This window comes from Epinephelus lanceolatus, chromosome 3, assembly GCF_041903045.1.
Source record: "Epinephelus lanceolatus isolate andai-2023 chromosome 3, ASM4190304v1, whole genome shotgun sequence".
Taxonomy (NCBI): Eukaryota; Metazoa; Chordata; class Actinopteri; order Perciformes; family Serranidae; genus Epinephelus; species Epinephelus lanceolatus.
Genome location: NC_135736.1, coordinates 17,695,330 through 17,718,012, shown reverse-complemented (window position 1 = coordinate 17,718,012; position 22,683 = coordinate 17,695,330). Strand labels below are relative to the sequence as shown.

Sequence of the window (22,683 nt, the reverse complement as noted above, 5' to 3'; positions counted from 1 at the left end):
CCTGGCTCCACCTTGCTGGTCCATGCAGACCAAGAGAGAGAGAGCGCTGCAGCAGAACACAGTGGACTTGGGAACAGGCCGTCCTGTACCACACCACTGTACCAAATCCAGATATTGACACTCTGTTCTTTCTCCCCCCTTCTTGTCTTCGTTTGCAGTGTGGTGTTGTTGCTTAGTAGTTGAACAGCACAAGACTAATTCAAATTTCCATTAGCAGAGAAAGTGGGTAAAAATTGAAATGGTAATCCATCTTTTTAGAAGCACACTTAAAGTCAGAATCGTTTATAATCCCCCTCCTTTTTTTGCCAGCAGTTAATCCAATTCCCTTTAAGCACATGCCTCACTGTAAGCTATATGTATCAGGCATAGTTGTTCACCCAAGTGTGTCAGGCTTATACCATGATTCTACAACAGCAGCAGCAGCAGCAGCACATTTGGTTCCATCTCAGCAAACTTCCAAGTCGTGTAAATTGGAGCAAGCTCCTTTATGGTCCAGACTTACTGGGGCCCGTTTTTTTGCCTTTACACTTATCAACTCTGTGTATCTGCCGCCAGCGAGACGATTTGCCTTGCATGGCTACCACAGGTCCTGATAACCTCTGTGACGAGTAGTCTCGCTTTGACAGTGGAGACCACAGGACGTGGATAAAAGGGACCGAAAGAGAGGAGGAAAAAACCCCCCACCACATTCCAGATGCTTACACTGTGCGGCGGGACCAGATAACGTGGTGGCTCTGCCGCTTTGATCATGTACCTCCTAACAGCCCTATTTCACTTCCTCATGTCACTACTAAATTACATTGCCTCAGTAAGGTTTAACAGTAAAAGGCTTGTATGCCCACACGTCGCAGTTCCAGCGCTTTGATCTCACAGCCTTCCGCCTATTAGTTCTTTTTCTTCTAAACATGTTGGTAACAAATTCCCCAGCTCAGGTTAGATGTTGGGTGATCCTTGTTTGTTATACAGAAAAACGCAAAGGTATTCCATGGCCCGGAGTCGAATCTGTTATTCAATCTGTTGTTTTTTTTTCTTCCCTTTTTGGATGATGACTCTGTTTATGGATAATCAATACTACAGGCTTTTACTCGCTACAGTAAATCCACAAGAACCATTGCTTATCATTTACCCTCCTCGTCCACAGCGACCTATTCATTTTAATATTGTTTATCAAGGCCAGGGTTATAATACACAAGGCAAATTATTTTTTCCCACAGCACAATATTGGCTTTTCCGCTTGATTCTTTACGAGGGGAGTTGGGCAAACAGTGTGGGTTAAACACCTTTTCAGCATGTGCCTGCGGAATATTAAAAAGGCTCAGTCTTGCCCATTAGAGGTGGGAGCTGGGTGTCCTTGGGTGGCATGTAAGTAGCATCCGTGAGGTTTGCCCTCTCGGGATTTGTTTTGGCTCAGTGGTATGTGAAATGGTAAATGAAGATAGTCACGCCTCATTTGCCATCAACTGTGGATCGGTGTGGGTGTTTTGGACAGTCGCTGTTTTTATTTTTTGTATGCGTGTGAAGGTTTTGAAGTGTATGAGCTTATCAGGATATATGGTTAGATTTTAGAGCTTACTTCTCCTACTTAACTTAAAATATCCCACTGAATGTAACTGCAGTAACTACAGGCCTATGGTGATAGAGAGTAGTTTTAGTAACATGTACTCCAGGCAGTAAAACTCAGCACTGAATATCATTGAATAGGTGTCACATTTTTCAAATGGTACATAACTCTGTTGGGATTGAAGCCCTTCATGTATTTCCATTCTTTTTAACCAGTGGGCTATAGACTCAGCACTGTTGTTCCAGCCTTTGGGGTTGGATGAGCAGTCAAACATGAATAAGCCTGGGCTACATTTTCTCTGGCTGTCCTGATGCTCCACGAAGAAAGCCAAACTGCTTCACCAGTCTTTCTGTTGTCTGCCCAGTGAGTGCAGCCTATTCTCAGGCCCTGCTGCAGGGCCTAAAACTGGGACCATTTGTTCTGACCAACGTGACGACTTGTAAGCTTTTCTTGGCTCAGAAAAGCAGCTTAAGGGACTTGATCTTTGGTCTGGTGAGCCCAGCTAGAGCACACGCACGTGCTGGGGCACGCCCCCCCCCCCCCCCCCCCCCCACCCGGTGCTAGTCCTTAATAGCCTACCTTGGCTTTGGCTTAGCTAACAACAGTGTCAGAGGACGAGGAAGTAATTGACAGGCTGATGGGATGAGTAGAGGGATAGGTCAAACACACCTGACTAAGGGAAGCCGTGAGCATCACGCAAGCCTGATCCACACTCCCACTGTGTCAGCGTGCGCACAGTGAGCATTTCCGACCTGTAATTAACACAATGAGACATGAGTCAGTATCAGGGTAGTACTAGTAACCACAAACAGTCTGATGGTGACAAATTGTGGCTGTGGCTACGAGTCTGCTTCCTCTACCAACCAGTGTAGCAGGTGCCCAGCTGTTATGAGGTCGTATCCTTCCCCTAAAGTTAAGTCGGCTCATACGATAGTGAAAGTTCCTTGTTTAAGATGTACTTCCTTGTTTAAGCCATGTACTTCACCACAGGAAAGCACCAACTCACTTCAACGTACTTGCATTTTCACTTGTGTCGTGTGGGTGTGTAGCTCTGAGTTGAGGTTGAGGAGGAGTGAATTACCCTGCATTGATTTCCCTTTCAATCACACCTACATACTGGGTTGCCAGGTTTCTGACAGTAAAAGGTTCTTTTTTTTGAATTTGCTCTCTCAGGGGGCCAGTCACATACCTTATTAAGAGAGGCACTTGCCTTTAACATCAAGAAATTGAAAAATCCATACCCCTAAAGAGAAACAGTGTAGATCAAATACACCCAGTTTTCTCACTTCCTAATACGCCTATTTGGGGGGAAACACACAAGCATCAGGGGGGACAGAGCACTGCTAAAGGATGAAATAAAATAGAAATGAGCAGACCTTTTTAAATGTTCACTGTTAATATAAGCTCAACACTTCCTGCAGCTGCGACAGAGACTTCCTAGTAAAGACAGCTGAGCTTGATATATTGCAGTTTTTGTAGCAAATTATATGGAGTAGCATCAACAGAGAGACAGTCAGAGATTTTTTTTATTTGCTCTGTTGTTTCAGTGTCAAATGCTTTAATTTGAGATTGATAGCAGCTACTTGAAAAGTGCCTAGTGAGAACTTAAAAGCAAAGACTGCAGACCCGTACAGTTCTGTGGGCATATCCTAGCATTCCCAGTGGCTTGCTGTCAGATGGTAGAAGACAGTGTAAAATTAGAGGTCACCATTGTTTTGCCTCACATCCTCAGAAGCCATCCCCACACAGATGTTCTGCAGACAGGTGTAAAGTAGGGCTCCACACAGGGGATTGGATGTCAGCACTTGAAGGCTCACCCATCACTCTGGGCTTATCTTGCTCTTCTGACCCTTGACTCGTGTTTTCTTGGCGCCTTCTTGTTGTGCAAAAGTGCATCCACGCAGCATTCTGTGGAAGGACAGTGTAACCAAAAGCAACAAGGCCGGATGGGCATATGGGCTTAGTCAGCAGAGCTTGAACCCGGGCTGTACAGGCTTGTTTTAATTTTTGTGTGACTGAAATGGGAACATCTTCAGTGATTTGTTTGTAGGTGTTCAAATTAATCAACTTGAAATAGAGGACTGCATGTCCAGGCTGTGCTGCAGTATTCTGCAAAGTGTTTAGTTCCTCCCACATACTGTGCTGTTCAACCTGTTCCATTAACAACATTGTGTCGGGCTTGTTGATAAGCCCACTTTGGGCCAAATGGATGAGGCTGTGGTTACATGCTGTTCCTGGAAGAAATGCTCCTGTTGTCCTTCCTTCTTCCTGGAGCAGCTTGTCATGTTAGCAGCAGAGCTAACTTAATTTGTACCTTAAGGAGGGAAGGAGAGAGTGAGTGAGAGGTGGAGATAGAAAGAGGGGAAAATAGAATGCTTGCTAAAGACACAAGACAGACTCAATTAGGCTAAATCTGACCATGGCTTCTATTTTTAGCCATACAGCTGGGGAAAAAGGGGGAAACACCACTGCCTTCTGACCAATCATAGAGGTTAGCTTTTCACCAATGAGAGCTGTGAGATGAAGAAGCAGTGTGAGAAGTCCCCACCCCTGACTCCTGTATCAGCTATCTCACATCCTTTCTCATCATCAGTGCGTATGCTGAATGTCACTATTTGCCATTTCTGTGTTGAGAACTAACGTCACACCCCATCGGAGCAAATATGTGCCAGCTTTGTGAAGTGACTTTGCAAGATAAGTTAGTGAGTTTAACTTAGGTAAGTGAGAAAGTGTGTGCCTCAGAATGTTTGGACATGTGAATGTGTATTTGCGCATTAAAGGCTGATGTAGAATATTTGGATTGTGCTCCTATCCTGGCCTTCTATTGGATGTATTAAAACACACCCACAGCTGTAAAGTGGATGTGGTCTTACAGGGCAACCCCCTCCCCACACACATCTACCAACCACCCACTCCCCTCCCACCCCCCCATAGCCAACATCTGGCTGGATCTCCCAGGCTTTACACCAGGCCCATTTTAGGAGCCAGGCTATATTGGAGTTTTAATCCAAAGCCTCTGCCCTTACCCCTCGAGTCACACAGGGCTAAAGTCCGGTCACATGATCCATATGTGTGTGTTTTAGAAGGATTTGGGGCATTTGCCAAAGACAAGTGTATTGATTACATTACCTTACTTTTAAGTGGTTCTTGTACAGTACACCCAAAGGCATGCCCCCTCCTCCATCTCTTTTCCCCTCTGTCCCACGAAATCCATCCACCTTTCTCTTCCTCCCTCCTCTTCTCTCGCTCTGTTTCTATGGCCATCTCTTTCCTCAACTCCATCTCTTTGTCTCTTGCCTTCTTTCTTTCCCCTCTCTCTCCTCCAACCTTTGTCAGTGGAGCAGATTAAAAGGCAGTGTGCACGTGTGAACTAATCCGTGTGTTAGTGATGGGCTTCAGCCCCAGAGTCTCTTGGCCCCACCGCACAGCTAGCGCATCCCCCCCTTGCTCCCTCTCTACTCCGATGAACTCTGCACGTGTGTGTGCGTGTGTACATGAGTGTGATCACGTGTTTATGTCTGTGGCTGCTGCTTAAAGAGGGCAAATTTTCTGCACTATTCTTTTATCTCTCTTCTTTCAAACTCCACTGTTGTTTGCTTCATCTCTGTCTCCTCTGTTTCCACTTTATCCCAATCTGTCCCCCATCCCTCCTCTGCACTGTTGCTATGCATAGCGGATGCTGTTTGTGGCTTGGAGTGGCTTCAGCAGGTTTAGTGTGACAGCAGCATTGGTCTGCCTAGTAATCAACTGCGTTTCGCTTTATTTACCACTTGTGGCCTTAGGATTGGTTGAGCAGAGGTGGGGTGGGTTCCCGCGGGCCAAATTGATTTCTGGAGTCCCATTTGCATTTTATTGTCCCCAGTTTCCAGTGCGGTTTCAGCCCTGAATCCATATGCGTTTTTACAGTGAGCTTTACTGCCAATCGGAAAGACTGTCTCTCTCTCTCTCCTCCACACACACTGAATCTCTTTTTTGGGATTGAGGTCACAACTGCTTGCATGCTCAGAAATATCAAAGTCCCTTTTCCCACCCACCCACATGCAGCAATGCATTTTCACCCCCTCTGCATTTCTTTTTGTCGTTCCCTGCAATCTAACCAGAATATGGGTCACCATTCAGCGTAGTTCCTATGGAATCCCAAGACTTGTTAATAATTGTTTAATTTCTCAAACGAGAAGGCGGTTGCTGTGTGTGGGAGGCAGATGAGCATTCCCCTCATTCCTCAGCCCTGTTTGTCAAACTTAACAATTGGCTGTCAGTGTGGACAGTGTAGTAAAACCCTCAACGGACGATAGAACCGTTAGGACGTGGGCCACTGGCTATCATACCCCTCAGGGAAGACGGCACCCGAGTTAGAATATTTTCTTCGAGCTGCTATTGTTTGAGTGCGTTTCTATCAATAGACACAAAGTTCCATGTCCTTGTTTCTTGCTCATTTCATGTTCACTGTCAGGTGGAAGACGTTGAGATAAACAGATCTTTTCTAGCCCATACAGTTGAAATAGACACAAAACACTTACCCGCTGTCACTGTCAAAACAAAGGACGTACTTTTGGCTTAGTTCATGAGTGCTGTGTCCATTGTAGCTTCGTGAGTGGGGCATAGGTCTTTATCTGTCAGGGTTAGGGGTTAAATTTCCACTGGTGTCACTCATGCATAAAGTAAACGCACTCGTGGCACGTCGGATGAATGTGCTCAACACAAAGCATGTGCGTCTTTCATGTGTTTTCTAGTATTTCATAGTATTTGGCTAAACATGCGGTATTGATGCAAGAAATCTGAGTCAGAACTTGAAACAAGCAAGCGGATTTTAGTTGCTTGCCATTGGTAAACCCAGCGGAACTCCTGACAGACTGGCTCTCGTTTGTGGCCATGGCTAGTTTCTGGGCAGATTACACAGACGGAACACTCCCCTTCCTCCCCCACTCTGTATATATCTCACCCTGTCTTTCTCGCACTGACTCTCTGCATCCATCCCATCTGTCCGTGTTTTATAAAGGAGATGAGGGAAGCATCAGTCGGTCAGAAAATAGAAAGCCTACCATTGCTTAAGGGCAAACTTACACCACACCAGCTTAAATGTACAGTGCAAGTAGTTGCTTATCTTGGCCACAGTAATGAGGATGTCATTTAAAGTCCCATAGGTTAGTGTTAAGGTCCCATTAAGGCTGCTCGATTATTGCAGAAATCATGGTCAGTATTATGATCACAATTATTTATTTGACTTTGGAAACATCATGCAATTTGTCAACTTAAAAAAACTTTTCTGTTTAACAGTGGATTTATTTCAAGTTTAAATATAATTCAGCTGACAATCTGGCTTGAGGTGAACTTGACATCCCACAGCCTGGCTGAGAGTGAGTACAGGCTTTTAGGGAATGGTGAAAGAGCACTGCTCTAAAGGAAAGAGGTGTGCTGCATATATGTCACAAAACGGAATGTTCCTTGTAGTCATTTGAATCCAAAATTGTAATTGAAAATAAAATTAGATTCATGGACCAGACCAGCCTCATTAACAGTTAGTGGCACAGTCCAACACTCTGTCCAGTGGGCATTAATGACACTAAAATGTGAGTAAAACATCATGTGCTATGCATGGGCTAATGCCAGAACCATCTGTCAAATCATAAATCATTCACAAAGTTGTCAGCATTAAGGAGACCCAGAATAATGATTTCACCATCCTAATCCAAACCTGTTCTACATATAAGCTTGTCTCCATCTGCATTTGTCATTTCCTGAACCTGCCATTTATAGCTCAGATAATAAAGCTGTAGTTGGCTAAAGCTCATAGTCAGGCGCCAATTTTGCAGCCAGGCTGTTGGCTCTTTGATGACTGTTCCAGCAGTCAACCTAGTGAGTGGTAGTTTCCCCTATTAAAAAAAAAACACTCAGTCAGGTGCCACTGTCTGTATGGGTAAACATGTGACCTTGGCTGCAACCCGACAGCAGTCATGTGAGAGAGGGAGAACGACCCCACCCCCCATAGGGGGCATAAAAAACAGAGAATCCTAGAAGAGGCATCTTTAGCAGAAAAAACAGCCCTGCTCTTTGTGTAAACTCAGCGATCCAGTTAACAAAGGTGGTGAGCAAACATAGAGAGCCGTTGTGTTTCCTGTAGTTTGTTGTGTGTGTTGTTTTTGTTGCGCTATAAAAGCTTTTTGTGTGGGCTACAGTGCATATAGGACATTATTGATTTGATTTGAATTTTTTAACAACTCAAAGGAGTATGATGACAGGAAAATTCCAGAGGATAGCACTTGAAGGCATTTCTAAAAACATTTATTTCCAAAGTGGAAAAAGCAAACAGTACATAGAAACACAAAAACATCATTGCAAACAAACCAATTACATCATAAACCTACTTGCCTCCTTTGCAACTCCACATTTATGGTTTACTTTTGAATTGTCTGCCATAAAGGTGATCCATCAACCCTCCACCTTAACTTTTGTTTTAAAAAATGTCTTTGTTTGACTTTGTTTAATAAGCGGGGACAGGTTATTCCATAGGGAGATACCAGTATAGAAAAATGAGCTTCTTGCTTTACACAAGGAACAGTGCATGGCATAATGCTTGTTCTTGTGTTGCAATTTTGTTGTCTTCCAACCATGTCAGTTTGATAGTTTGCTTTTTAAACATTATTTCATACATATGGTTAAGTCTCAGTCGTTAAACTCAAACTTCAACAAATAAGTATCCAACTTGTTTTTTTCTACGGGTCTTATACTGTATGTATCTTAGGAGGAGCATTGAGTATGTATCTGATTACATTATTCTGTATTCTGTATTATTCTGCACCTGCATTTTGTTTTTACACTTCTGGGAAGGCCCACTATACCATGTGGCGCAAGCATAGTCGAAGTGGTACGGGATTAACAAGGCAACTAAAAGTTTCTTCACTTCAGTATTTAAAAAATGGGTGTAATGATAAAAAACTTCAACTTTTGTGCAGTTTTAGAGAAGATTGTTGCTGCAATTTCAGTCCTCAAAGACTGACTGATGGAGAGAGAGAGTTTTGGATTCAATAATAATTCCTTCACACTGTACCTTAATTGCTTTGCTTTTCGTTTACTTGTGTTTAGTGCCAAATAGAATGGACTCTGTCTTTCCCAAATGTAAAGATAATTTGTTGTCAATCAACCAGTCTCTTACTAGCGACAGTTCTCTACACAGTTTCCTATATTACTCTGGTGCCCTTACTGGATACCAGTAAGGCAGAATCGTCTGTGTGAAGCATCATTTTAGATGTCACTGCTACCAGCGTATCATTTACATAGATTAAAAACAACAATTGTCCCAAAATGGAGCCCTGGGGCACCCCATGTGATTTCCATAACTGTAGACAGGGCCGTATCTACTTTACACACCCGTTTCCTGTTTGCCAAGTAGGATTTAAACTAATGTACTGCTGTGTTTTTAAGGCCCATACATTTTAATTTGATTAAAAGAATACCATGATCAATGGTATCGCAAGCCCTCCTATAACATGACCATACCCGTGTTAGTTCATTTCTCGCCCTTCATTTTTATGCAATCAAAAAGTATTTTGTGTTTGAGTCGATTTTCTTCTAGTTGATTATATACCAGTCTCTTTAATACTTTGGAAAGTATGTTTAAGATTGACCCAGACCTATAATTGCTAAGTTGGGTTTCACTCTCTTTTTAATGCAGAGGAACAACTGGCTATTTTTAGATCATTTGGGAACTTTTCATGTGTATAGCAAGTTTCAAAATATGCATCAGTATTTTTGCTGTTATGCTGGCACTATCTTGTATAAATCTAGCAGGCAAAGTGTCTCGTCCAGTTACTTTAGAGATGGTGTCAATGTACATTTCAAGTTAATTCTCCTGGTCAAACAATTGCACTCCATTTCACTATAAATTAAGCCAATGCAATTATTGCATTGTATAACTGCCAGGAACACAAAATTAACTGAAAATGTTCCAGGCATACAAGACGCCAAATGTGCAATTAAAGAATTTTATTCCATTAATCCACCAAACATCAGGGGTGTAATTTCTTTTGAGTTGGGATCATCTGTCCTCGACATTTTGCAGCAATTCCTACAGTCACATAGCAAAGCAGCATGAGTAACTCATATATATGCTGCCATGTGGGTTGACCCCCTCTCCATGTATATTGTATGTTACCATCTGCAGCATATGGATCACTATGCCACATGTTCACATGTTGTTCCACTATACATGATCTGGGAGAGGGAGCCTTACATGTGATTCGCCTTAGCAACCGGTCAGGACCATTTGAGCAACCCAGCGTCTCGCTTACTATTTTTAACCATGAAATAATGGATTTGGAATGTTTTGGAAAATAATGCTCAAAGCAGAGAAAGAAAAAACATCTGTGCCCACAGTTTCTGTTTGATTTAATTGCCTCCCACCACACAGTGAGGTAATTTGCTGCTGATTTGATGTAGTGCTCCATGGACATGGCTTAGTCTACTTTAAATGAGGCTTTGCATTACAAAATACTCTAATCACTCCAATAATCTTTGACATTGCTGAGAATCATGATTTGCGGCTGCTTTAAATGAGCCCTGACACTCAAAGAAGAGTAAGGCAGAGGATGAACAATAGAACTCCCTCACGAAGCCAAGTTTTTATTTTTTTTTTTCCCCTAAGAGGGCCCGTGTAATGATGTCTTAATTTCCTTTCGCATGTCAATTTAGGAGATTTACCGCTGAGACGGTCATTGGTGATGTGTAATTAGTGTAATAACTGGGTGAAGGGTCAAATTTCCTCCCCCTCTGCATGTATTAGAAGTAGGTCAAATCGTGTGTGTGTGTGTGTGTTAAATGGGTTTGAGAGTGTGGGATTTGCCAGAGAGAAGTGTATTGACTGGTATCTGGGCTGGAAATCTGACCCTCCCCTTTTAAGAGCACGTCCAGTAATTATGTCAGACATCTTGGATGGCCTGAGAAGTTATCCATTATTTATGTATTCACAAGTTTGGAATCTAGGGCAGCCATTTTTTTTTTCTCCATCGCTTGCTTTGTCGGTGCTGTTTTCAGCTGCTTTTGGTTTATGAAAAGAATGAAAAAAATCCTACTCTGTCCATGCCACTCTTCAGGCCCAGGTGTTCTTTTATTGGCATTTATTTTATGCACACATAAAGCACACTTACATGAATATGTATTTTCCCTTTTGTCTGCTCAGCTTCTTCCCCTCTCAATACTCACTGCGCACAGAAAACGCCATGCATTAGATCTGCACAAATTTCAGTCTGTTTAACGGACACATGAGATAATCAATTGAGGCTTTTAGTTTGTGTAAGCAACAAAGAAAAGACAGAAAAAATGTCTGGATGGCTCCCTAATTGCCATCAAGTATTGTCTTCAAAGTGGCAGGATGCAAGTGAAATGATATTTTGTGTAATTTGGTCAAAAGAAGTACCTTGAAAATAACATCACTGCAAAACAAAAAGGAAATTCAGATGATGTGTGCCCTATTAAAAACAGGATAAGAAAGGAAAATACTGGAAGATTAGATGTTGTTAGCATCACAAAATATAGAACTTCAAAAACCAAAGTGTCTCAGGAGCTAACTCAGAGACTATAAGGTCCTCATGTGTATTCATGTGCCAATTGGCAAATTGTTGATAATGGATAAAAACACATGGCTTGGTTTGAGAAATAAGTTTGCACATTTCAATGTTGTTTTTCTTACTTATTTTTTAGGATATTGGCTACATTTAGTGTCTTACTAAGTAAGTATTTCCCATACCCATATTAATATCAGAGACTCATAGTGCTTGCTTACAGGCTGAATAAGTTGTTGCAGTCTGGAGGCTTGTGTTTGACCTGGCAGCAGCAGGCATTTAGTGGACAACAACTAGGCTACAGCCCAGCTTAAAAATTGAATGCGGCTCCTGCAGTTACGATACAGTTGAAGTTCCTGAGTTTCTTTCTTTTTTTTATTGCTTGTGGGAGAACCTCCTGTGGTTGGAAAGACCTGTTATGCAGTTTAAAGGAATACTTCACCCACAAAATGATTATTCGTATAATCAATTACTTACCCTGTGTTACCTTGAATTCATGAAGGAAACTTTGTTGTTCTCGCATGCCTCCATGGTGAATGACGAATCCATGAGAAGCAAACCTGAGCAAGCTTAGTCTGCTTACTCGTCCGCGTGTGTCAGACTGTTTATGTGGAGGGGTTTTAAATAGTAAGGTTTAAGAGAAAATGCATGTTCTTAAGAAGAACTGAGTTTACAACTGGATAAATTTAGACTTGAATTATACTGTACGAGTTGTGTGAGAGTTTGTAAATGGATATTTTGATGTAGTTTTGCTGTTGTTAAACATGGACCCCCGTGATTTTAATTCATTAAGAATTTTCTCCTGTTTGGATTCTGGGTTCATCATGAAGTCATGCGAGAAAATGTTTGTTTAACAATGTAAAAGACAAGACAGTCTATGTTTTGGTATTTCAGCAAGACTAAGGGTGTTAACAATACCCTCACAATTGTCTCTAGCATTATCCTACTAGAGTCACTGGAATATTTTCAAGACACTACTGTGCTGATTGCTCTTGTTGTCTTGATGGAATTGCAGCTTGTTGCTGCCACTACACTTGTTTCACGTCACACAGAAATTTAAGGGGCTATTTGTCTGACACTAGTTTTTGACTACAGAGATATCAGATATGTGTGTGCATGTATGCACACAGAGGGGTGTGTGTGTGTGTGTGTACGTACGCCCTTCAGCGCCTGTCCAAAGGCACATGCACTCTGCTTGTGCGCATGAGATGATACAAGGACGAGGGAGGTTGAGTGCAGTAGAGCTGTTGTTCGTTGTACTGACGAGAGAGAGAGAGAGAGATGTACATATGATGTGCGTAGGTTCTGTAAGAGCTGTGGTGGGCAGCTCTCCCATACCAACAGGGAGAGCTTCAAAGTGCTTCTTTAAAAAGGACTCTGCTTCAATCACATTGGAGGCAGTTTGACGCATTTCAAGAACGACTGAACCCGCTCACAGTGAGATGAAGAGCGGTACAGAGATGACGACGGATTTGTTTTAGTATAAATGTTTCCCAGTGTTACTTAAACTTACAAATGAGGCAGGGCTTTGCGTTTGAATTCGGCTGAACTGCAGCAAGGAAAGGAGACTGAAAGTAGTCGAATTTGGGAGAAAAGGGCAGGTCTTTCTGCACGTGATTCAGGGGGGGGCCCGGGATGAGAGAGGAGGGTGGATGAGGAGGAAAGGTGTGGTGCAGTGACCAGGGGCCGGCTGGCTGCTTGCTCACATGTCAAAGCCAAAAGGCAGAGCTGCCTGCCTGCGTACCCATCTGGGGCCCATCAGGAACACAAGTCACAGGAGCACACACACACAAGCATGAAAGAGACACACATGCACACACACAACACACTGGTGAAGTGGAAGCGTCTCATTGTCTCAGGAGGAAAGGGAAGGCTGGCTGTGTCTGTGGCGAGCCTGCAGGTCGTGCCTTTAGGATTTTGCACACTTTAAATCTTCTATTTTTGATTGTGCATAGCAGGGTATTAAATCAGCTTCTTTATTTTTTAGAAGACATTTTTACCTTGGTCTGTTTTTGCTGAAATTTTAGCGAATGATGGAATTATACTTGCAATGTGCCTATTGAAATGCATGCTTCGCCCTTATTTCAAAATAATTTCATAATGTTTCAGGGTCATGTCTGAACTAAGTCACCATTGATTCAGACTTGATTGTGTAGAAGTATGAAAATGAAATGACCATCTTCATTAACAAGTGGAAACTAAAAGCTCCCCGTCTCTATAGTTCTTTTATGAATGCTGTTACAATCCACACACATTTACACTTTAAGTTCCAGGCAACTCCTGTGAACTCGTGGGAGATTGGCTTTAGATGTGGTTTCCTTTGAATAGCCAGTAACATTATGAATCGATCTGCATTAAGACTCTAGTTCACAGAAGCTCACTGTCTCACTACCAGAGAGAGCGTGGGATTTCAAAAGCAGCTGTTAGCTTAGGTATACCCGCAAGGCAGCAAAACGAAAAAAAAAAAAAGACAAACCAAACAAAAACAAAGTGAAACATGCTATTATATTCGCTTCCTTCCCAGGAATCTCCCACCACAAAATACAAGGCAAAACAAGGCTTTTCTGCCTGTGTTGTCTTATTGTCAGCGAGGGATTTGATCTCCCTGCTGTGCGTGACAGTTTGGAGCACAGGTCCTGGTAGCAACTGGCCACGTGTTATGTAATCCGCCACAGATGAAGAGATCCCCGTTCAGGCAATGGCTCACTGTGCCATTCATTAGACACTGGAAATACTGAGGGGCAAAGCTATAGCTTTCACTATTAGTCTGCATTAGTGATATCTCACTTTATGTTGTGTTTATGTACTGATGTTTTCCACACTGTCTGTTATCATAGAGATCCTGTCATTCATTGCAGTTGTGACTTTTGATTTTGATTTTTGTTGTTTTGCTGCAGTTGATTATTTTCAGAACTTGAAGGTGTGATTGCTTTTTAGTTGTTTCGTATGTGAACTTGGCTTTTTATAATCATTGCATCTATGATTTTTTTTTTAGTCTAAATGATTGTAATATGGAGCTAAACATGGCTAACTATCAATATAGCTGTTTTTGCTTTTGGATCTTTAACTAGTAGGCCTGCATGGTATACTGCTAAAATACAACAAATTACTTGTTGAACTAAAACAATTGAACATCTGTCTGAACCAACCTGAGTCTGGAAGAGTAGTAACTGAGTCTGTCCTGAACCTGACATTCTGTTTTTGTATTTTCCAACCAAACCATCCATGACACAGTTAATGTAAGTTGAAGAAAAGAACAGTTGAAATAGCCTTTGTGTTCTGTTCATGCTTTGTCATGTAAATAACAAACCTCAGCACTGAACAAGAAGCAGCCCAACACAGACATCATTTTTATTTATTTTTACACTATATTTTTACTAAAAAGAACATGAAGCACAACATCAAGGCGGCCAAACCTGAAAATCATTTGTATATAATATAATATTTCTCCGAACCCGGCCCGGTCAGTTGGGCTCATGTCAAATATACACGGAAAAGAAAAGATACATTTTTAAGTGCAGTTTTCTGCTGATACTTTCTTTCAGCTAACTAAAAAAAAATCAGTAAGTAGAGTTACACATCACAAAATGTCTTTTGCAATGTGAATATGTCATAAGTTGACATCGCAATAACAGTTAAAAAATAATATATGTAGTCCTAATCACTAGAGAGTACTACCCTCAGGAGAGCAGTTTCACCCCTGATGAAAATGAGGTCAAATTCACCCACATTAACAGCAACCTACTGACACTGCCTGCTGACCTGTGATGTCACATCCTTCCTATTAAGTTTACTTGACCAATCCTTAGCTTTAGCAGCTGAGGACGTGGAGTTATGGGGCTGCACAGTAAATCCATTGCAGTTTATGTAACTAGCACCAGCCTTTTTTAAGAACTGGGGAAACAGTAGGCTCTGTTGCTGTGTTACGTGGCTACAAGAGGGCAGAGGCAGAGAGAGATTCTGGCTGCAGCACGCAGGTATTTATGGTCACAAGCCGCCACTCATATCGTAAGCTGCAAATGGCTTAAGCTCTTTGGCCGTGGGTTGACATGATATACAAGCCTTTTCAGGGATTAGGGCCCTGTCTTGGGGGCATCACCAGTAACTAGTAACTTATGACCTTTAACCCCTAAGTGACACAGCTAGAGATAGTGCTGGTGGAGACTAACATGATAAACCAGTCTCTGCCATTATCTTTAGTTTTGCCTGCAGCTCTGAGGACATAATCGTTTTTCTCCCAGAGTGATTTCTGAAATACTAGCCAGCTGAGAATAAGAGTTCCAGTTGTTTGACTTCCCATTGCCAGGCAGCCCGACGTGATGGCAGTGAATTACACTCTAGTACACACTCTCTCTTCTCCTTCCCTCACAGTCACACTCTGTTCCTCCGTCACTCACTCTTATGCTTTTCGGGGGCTCCTGTAGTTATCAGAGTGCTCCACAGCAGAGCACGTCATGCACCCAGAGATTAGGACAATATGTCACGCAGACGTCTCACATGTCTGCCTATCAGTAGCCGCCAACCCAGTAGCATGTGGTCACACGGTGCAGAATGTTGCTGTGAAAAGGACAAAACTAGGACTCAAAGTGCTGAAGAGGATGACAGCATGGCAGACTCCTCCTCTGCCCCCTCCTCCTCATCATCATCATATGGGTGTGAAAAGGTGTTTGTGGTTTGACACTGACTCGGCAAAAAGTGGTGATTCAGCAGCCCGACAAGTGACGCCTCACACTGCACTCACTAATCGAAGTCTTAGTCCTAAGTACCATAATGGGATATTTCGGTCATAGCCAGAGTTAGATGGTGATATTCTGTGGAGCCTGTGCGGTCAGCGTGCCCCTCTGCTTCCTCTGTACATTCATCATGTCAGCTGGGTCAGAGAGAAGGGGAGAGGGGGAGGATGGGGAAGGACAGGAGTGGCTGTAAGTGGGGGTTATCTGAGGTTGTCTGCTGAGATGGTTGTTTTAATCTCGATGGGAGTCGAGGAGAAGATGGTGGTCTCCGGTGTCTGGAGTTTGTTAGCTCGACGCCTGACAGGCTAGACGGACATACGGGCCCACACATGACCAGTGTGTCTAGTTCTGTTCTGTCCTCGCAGCCCTCTATATCAGGCACTCCCTCGCCCCTGTCAGTGGAAAAAATGTTTGTGACTAAGGAAAAAGTAAGAGCGCACAAGATGTCCTTACTCATGCATGAGTGTTACACACATTTTACGGATTAAAAACGGGACGCTCAGCAGCAAGTACATGTTTGTTCTTGCACGTAACGTGAAATTATATTTGTGTCAGCTCTTCAGCTCCAGCTGCACAATAAATTATTTATTGGCCTATCAGCTGTTTAAACATTCCATGTACATGGCCTACTTAATTTGAAAATGGTTAGCAGTATGCACTTAATGCCTGGTTTCCTCATGATCAAGTATAATCGCAGTGTTGAAAAAAATTATCAGAATTGAAATTACTGAGACAGATATTCTGCCATGTTGTCTGCTCTGTAGTGTGTCCTAGACGTCTCCCAGGTGGAGCTGTGTGTATCCCCCTCAGGCTGCTGTAGAAAGAGTAGAAAGTGATTAATTGCCAGCTGATATCTGTGTGTGACTGAGAGTGTGCATGTGTGTGTCGGGGTTCAGATGAGGCAAACACAGATAGACGTTTCACAGCTAAAGAGCAAAGGTGGACTCTGCTCCCTCCTGTGGATAAAAGTGATTACACACACAGATGACCTGAGCCGGACTCATCATCGTTACCAAGTCCCAGGTTGAAAACGTGTGTCTTGTGACATCATCAAGGTATAGCACAACAGACGGAATCAGGACACCTCCTCTTTAACTCCCCAGACATGCAGCACTTGTCTCGTTCACGTAGTTTAAGCACCACACACTCACGCATACTGTACTGGTGTAATGGCTTGCTCTTCTCTCCTGTTCTTATCGGTAGCACTATCCACGCATAGCTGAACCTCGCCTCCTCACACACACACACACACACACACACACGCTGACATGCACACAGTCGGATATACTCTAGCCAATGCTCACATGTCTCCACCAGTCTTAAAGCAGCAGAGCATAGCAGAGAGCAGTCTGGCCCGGCGTAATCAGTGCAGTGAATTCCTGCTCCAGTCCCCTGGGCTTGTCTCCTCTGGGCTCCCCCCAGAGATAGTTCCTGAGGTCCTGGGTGGCTCCGCTGAGTCCACTGATTCTTAATGTCTCTCCACTTTTCCCTTCAGGCGAGCTGAAAGGGCAGCTCCCGCTAATGGAGCGCTGATTGTGTTATAACCACAATTATCACTCTTTACCTCTCAACTCGGAGCCATTAGCAGGATAGATAGTACCCCTGGCCTGTCTGCAGTCACAGAATAAGGGACTGTCAGAATGATGGAGCGTATGAGCCAAGCAGGGTCTAGGAAATGCCATTACACCTTTCCTCCCTGCCGCCCCCCCCCCCCCCCCCCCCCCCCCCCTTTCAGCTAAGACTTGTTTGTAATGTAGGCGAGAAGGGTAACTAAAGCTGGGTGCAAGAAATACCTGCAGAGGATTATGTGGGAAGTGAATCATATGTAACCTGCAGTGTTGATGAACGATAAGCTGGGGATTTACAATACATGAGGCAGGTCTGCAGCTGTTGGATCCTCACAAAGAATACAATGTCTTCTAATGAGCCTGCATACCAAGACGACAGAATGCTGCTTGCATTAGGTGCTGAAGTGCAGGTCTTTTAGAAGAAAATCCACAGATGCTCAGCAAATACTATCAACGGATGTGAATACGTTGGGGTTTTTTTAGGGATTGGTGTAAAGTCATGTAAACATCTTAACGTCTGTGTTAACCTGTAATCTATGCATCAGAAAATAAAAGAAATCGACTGAATAACACAGGGGGCAGCTGGTTTAAACAGTGTTTAGAGTGAAATTTCCCTTAAGAAACCTCCTGACCATTGATATAAGGTTGCAATACAGATCACATTTTCGTTTTTCATTTTTCACACCGTTTCTGTCTTTTCTCCGCAGACGAGCTCACCTGCGGCTGTGTCTCGAGAGGTTGAAGGCCCTCATACCCCTTGGACCCGACTGCAACCGCCACACCACCCTGGGCCTGCTCAACAAAGCCAAAGCACACATAAAGGTACGGGATGATTAGCCCACAGAGAGCTGATGACACGTAAATATGAACCACAGGGCGAAAGAAGGAAGTGAAGCAAGCAAAACAGAGCAGTGTTCGAGTCTGAAACACATTTGACCCCAAAGAAATAAAAATATGAAGTATTCTGCAACCAAACAGAGCAAAGATGAAAACAAAACAACAATGTATTTATTGCTCAAATGAGATCAGAACGATAGGCTGATACAAATACACTAACATGCACTGCCATAACAATAAATAAATCCCTGCTTGGATTGTGTTTGTTTTGACCTTTGCTGCCAGATTCAACTACCGTCTGCTGGGATCACTCTTGATACGTAATTTATTTGTGTTGCTGCAGGGGCAGGGAGGCCGTGGCACAAATGTATTTGAGGGGAACCTGACTACATTTGCTTAGTGACAGCAGTGTGCATTTTTATTGCAATTTTCAACGACTAGCTGTTTTAATTTCAAAACCCTTAAAGGGGCTGTATGTGAAATTCACAGCATATGAGATATCTGCACATGGTTCTCAACATGGATGAGGCTGAACTGGCGGCTTGCAGCTAACGGTGCTAACTCCATAAACAGAGCTAATCAACAACAACAGTGCTGACACAGCTAAAGGTGTTAATCAGGAAACCAGAGAGTGGGCACTACACTTACATGATGCCGTCCCGATATCAGCTGTAATTATTGTATGAGTGCAGTGCAAAGCGGTGGTGATGAGCTAGCAAGTAAGATACACACATGCATTAACAGTTAACCACAACAAACTACAGCAAAGGTCAGATTACAGCACACACACAGGTAGCGTGACTTCATTCTTTGCCCAGGACGTCATTAATGCACCATATCTTTACAGAGCAAACACTAGTTTGCTGCTATATTAATGCTCTGAATGTCACATACAGGACCTGTAACACTTGTATGGCTCACTTTAGTTTATGAATGTGTAAATGGTGTAAACAGAATAAATCCAATGAAGGGTAGACCTGAAGTACATCCATGAATAATTCCATCCAAATCTAGATGTGTAAATTTAATACATTTACCACAGCATTAAAAATTGGCTCATGCAAACAAACTTCAGCCAAAATGTAGCCAGCATTCAGCTGGTCACTGGCGATAACTTCCCTGCCAGAGCATATAACACGTTAAGACATCCTGCTTCACGATTTCCAGTCCACTTAAAAAAACAGGCATGTGACTGGCAGAGATTGAGCAGTCTGCATGGGAAAGGCCTGCAGTAGCGTGCACTCACGTAACTGAGAAGCATAAAGCTGATATTGTTGTCGTGGCCCCCCTCCCACTACTGCCGTCATCACTCTGCACTTCTGCTGCTGTCAACTTGAGTCTCTCCATCTCTTATTGATGGCCCATTGTTTTGGTCCGTCGCCGGGAGTCACGCTCGTCACTGTCGGTGACCGTGACATAAGGCTACAAGGTTAGAGCACAGCACATGGCTGTATCAGTCCCTGCCACGGCCCTCGCTTATATTGTCATGGCACAAGGCGGAAAGAGGCAGCGGGTAAAGGAGGTGATATGGTGTAAACAAGGCAGGTGAGGGAAATTATCGTGGGGTTTCAGAGCTGGCAGGAGAAGGGCCAAGGGACACGGCGAGTTTGGTGCTGAATGCTAAAACAGGTGCTGTTTGTTTTGTGCCGCTTGTATTCTGACAGCCTTTTATATGAAAGGAATTTCTTTATAGTCTAACAACATCCATTTCTTCTGTATCTAGGCACTGTTGCTTAAGCGGTTCTACCAGCTTTTCTTCTCACACTCTTATCTCCTCTATATTTCTTCAGTGTCACGATCGATGTGTGCAGCCATCTACTCTTCTTGTGTCTCACTTTTCTTTCTCAACATGATTTTATCTGGCTGTCCTTTACTCTTAAACACTTGAACTTTATCTATACATTCTCATGTCACCCTGATCCCCACACACAATTAACCTATTATCTGCCTCCTCCTTTTCTTTCTCCTGACCAGAAACTTGAAGAGGCAGACAGGAAGAGCCAATACCAGCTGGAGTCCCTGGAGCGGGAGCAGAGACACCTCCAGCGCCAACTGGAGCTGCTGAGGGGCGGCAGCAGTGCTGCAGCCCAGAGCAGCCCAGGGGAGGGGGAGAGGATACGCATGGATAGTGTGGGCTCCACCCTCTGCTCCGACCGCTCTGACTCTGACCAAGGTGCGTGAGGCCGCAGTCTTTAAACAGGATTTTAATTTGGCAACTACAAGGCCATCAAACCATCCATCTGCTCTCGGGCTAATATTACCACATTAAGGTTGTACCGGTCAGAGCCCCTCTGGGACTGTATGTGAAATGAGGTGAAAATAATCAATTCAAATACCTGGACAGAGGTGTAAGAAGTAAATACATCTCGAAAGGTTTGAAGTAAACTTTGGTTAGGTGAAGTATTATTACTTTATGTCATTCTGATCTGGTTCCATCCCGGTTCAACCAAGTGAAACTCAAGTTAACAGGATACTCATTTATTTACATGGACCGCTGCAATATAGTGATGTAAATGATGTTATAAAGTATTGTGTAGCAGTGCTGGTGTTGTTTTTATTGCAGAATTTGTCGACTAAGAAAAAATAAAGAATATCCCCTGCATTATCCTTAAAGCAAATCTCATTATCCCCACACTAATGTGTTGTCCACTAAAGAGTTTTGTCTCTTTCTCTCTGCCCTCTCTCCATTCATCTCTCTGTCCTCGGCTGCAGAGGAGATCGAGGTGGACGTGGAAAGCACGGAGTTCTCCCATGGAGAGCTGGACAGTGTGAGCACAGCCAGCACCAGCGACCTGGACGACCACAGCAGCTTGCAGAGCATGGCCAGCGACGAGGGCTACTCCTCCTGTAGTGTCAAACTTGCCTTCTCCTCCTAGAGCCCCGCACCACTACGGCCACCACCACCTGCCCGCCAAACCCGCCTGCCCTCCCGTTCGTTTGTCCATCCAGCCATGCCTATGTACACACACCCAGTCACCTCAGACGACGGTCACGCCCCCCAGCTAATGGCGTCCCCGTCGTTCCTGCCTCTCAGCAGCTCCAGCTCCTTTAGTTGCCCCCCCCACCTCCATCCTGCGCTGCTGTTTGAGGAGCTCCACTGAGAGCTTTTCCTCACTCCTGAACTTTGAGCCGCCCCGACCAACACCGATACCAGGGACCCAAACACAGACGTGAAACTGCCAACTGATTTTAATTTTCTTTCAGTGGGAGATCAGAGACTTGATTGATTTAAAATTGTTCAACATCTTCAATTTTAAACCCACACAATTGAAATGAACGAAGTGTCTGAATTTTTTTAAAGAAACACAACCCCTGATTTGATCCAAAATGCACTTAAATTCGTAGGATATTGAAAAAATTCAGAGTTTCTGTTTGGTTCTCTCTCCTGTGGTGTGTGTGTGTGTGTGTGTACATACGTGTGTGTGTGTTGAGCTTGTCCTGTGTATCCCTTCTTAACGTTCTGGTGTTGGGCCTGGATAAACGGGAGCACATCTAATCTGGACTGTCATCAAGACTGTGGGTGAACTTTGCCATATCAACACAGCTTGAGCGTGACTAACGTCCCATCATCCCTGCATTTAACCCCCGTCTTATTGTTTATTTTCATATCCTCTGCTCGACACCACAGAAGCTCGGACACTCAAACTGGTGCTATTGTGAAACAAACCAACGGGGAAGCAGATCAGATCCACCACCGCGAAGCTTGTAAAGCAAAACAAAGTGTGTCTACAGTGATTGTTTCCAACCAAGCACCGAGGAAAACAACCAAAAAAAAAAAAAGAAAAAAAAATGGAGGGAAAAACAACAACATTCCTGTCGAATGTGGGTGCTCAGTGCATTTTCAAAGAGTGGAAATTGTAACTTGTGTGTGTGTTTTCTGTTTTGGTTTCTCTCCCCTCGACAAGCAGCTACAAAAAGCTATCCTGCACTTGCCTACTTTAGAGCTGTCCATAGAAACGGCACAAACCAAGAGGTAAAAAAAAAAAAAAATACAATAAAAAAAAAATCAACAACAGCAACAAGGAAAAAGTTCAAAGGACAACAAACTTTGGAATAGATGTCCATCCTGTCTCCAGCAGTAACAAGCAATAACTCTTGTAGTCCTTTTTGTCTCGTCAGTTTGAACTCCTTCCCGTTTATTTTTTCTCTCTTCTCCCCTAAAGACTGTGTGACCGTCCAAAAAGCAAATTTCTTTTCTTATTTTGTACATACAAATAGCTTAATGAATTAAACGTTAAAAAGGAGTTTAAAAAAAAGTTAGAGCTCATGGATAGAACTATTGCCTCTGTTGCTGTTTGACCTGTGTTTATTGTGCATTTTAAATTACATTTTTGGAACGATTTTATCCTCTTCAGAGTTGGCAGTGGATGTGGCATGGACACTATCACTTTGTTCGGTTTGCTGGTGGAAACTTTTAAAAGTTACTC

At 43.4% G+C, this 22,683-nt stretch overlaps 1 protein-coding gene across 2 annotated transcripts in view; it reads left to right on the top strand.

Moving 5' to 3' along the window:
* The window catches only part of mxi1 (max interactor 1, dimerization protein), a 31,426-nt gene extending 9,368 nt beyond the window's left edge, over positions 1 to 22,058 (top strand). For both annotated transcript variants that reach the window (XM_033623934.2, XM_033623935.2), the window contains exons 4-6: positions 18,127 to 18,241; positions 20,231 to 20,429; positions 20,969 to 22,058. In XM_033623934.2, the coding sequence (XP_033479825.1) occupies positions 18,127 to 18,241; positions 20,231 to 20,429; positions 20,969 to 21,132 (478 nt within the window). In that variant the 3' untranslated portion in view covers positions 21,133 to 22,058. The remainder of the gene's footprint in view (positions 1 to 18,126; positions 18,242 to 20,230; positions 20,430 to 20,968) is intronic.
* Positions 22,059 to 22,683: the final 625 nt, after the last annotated feature.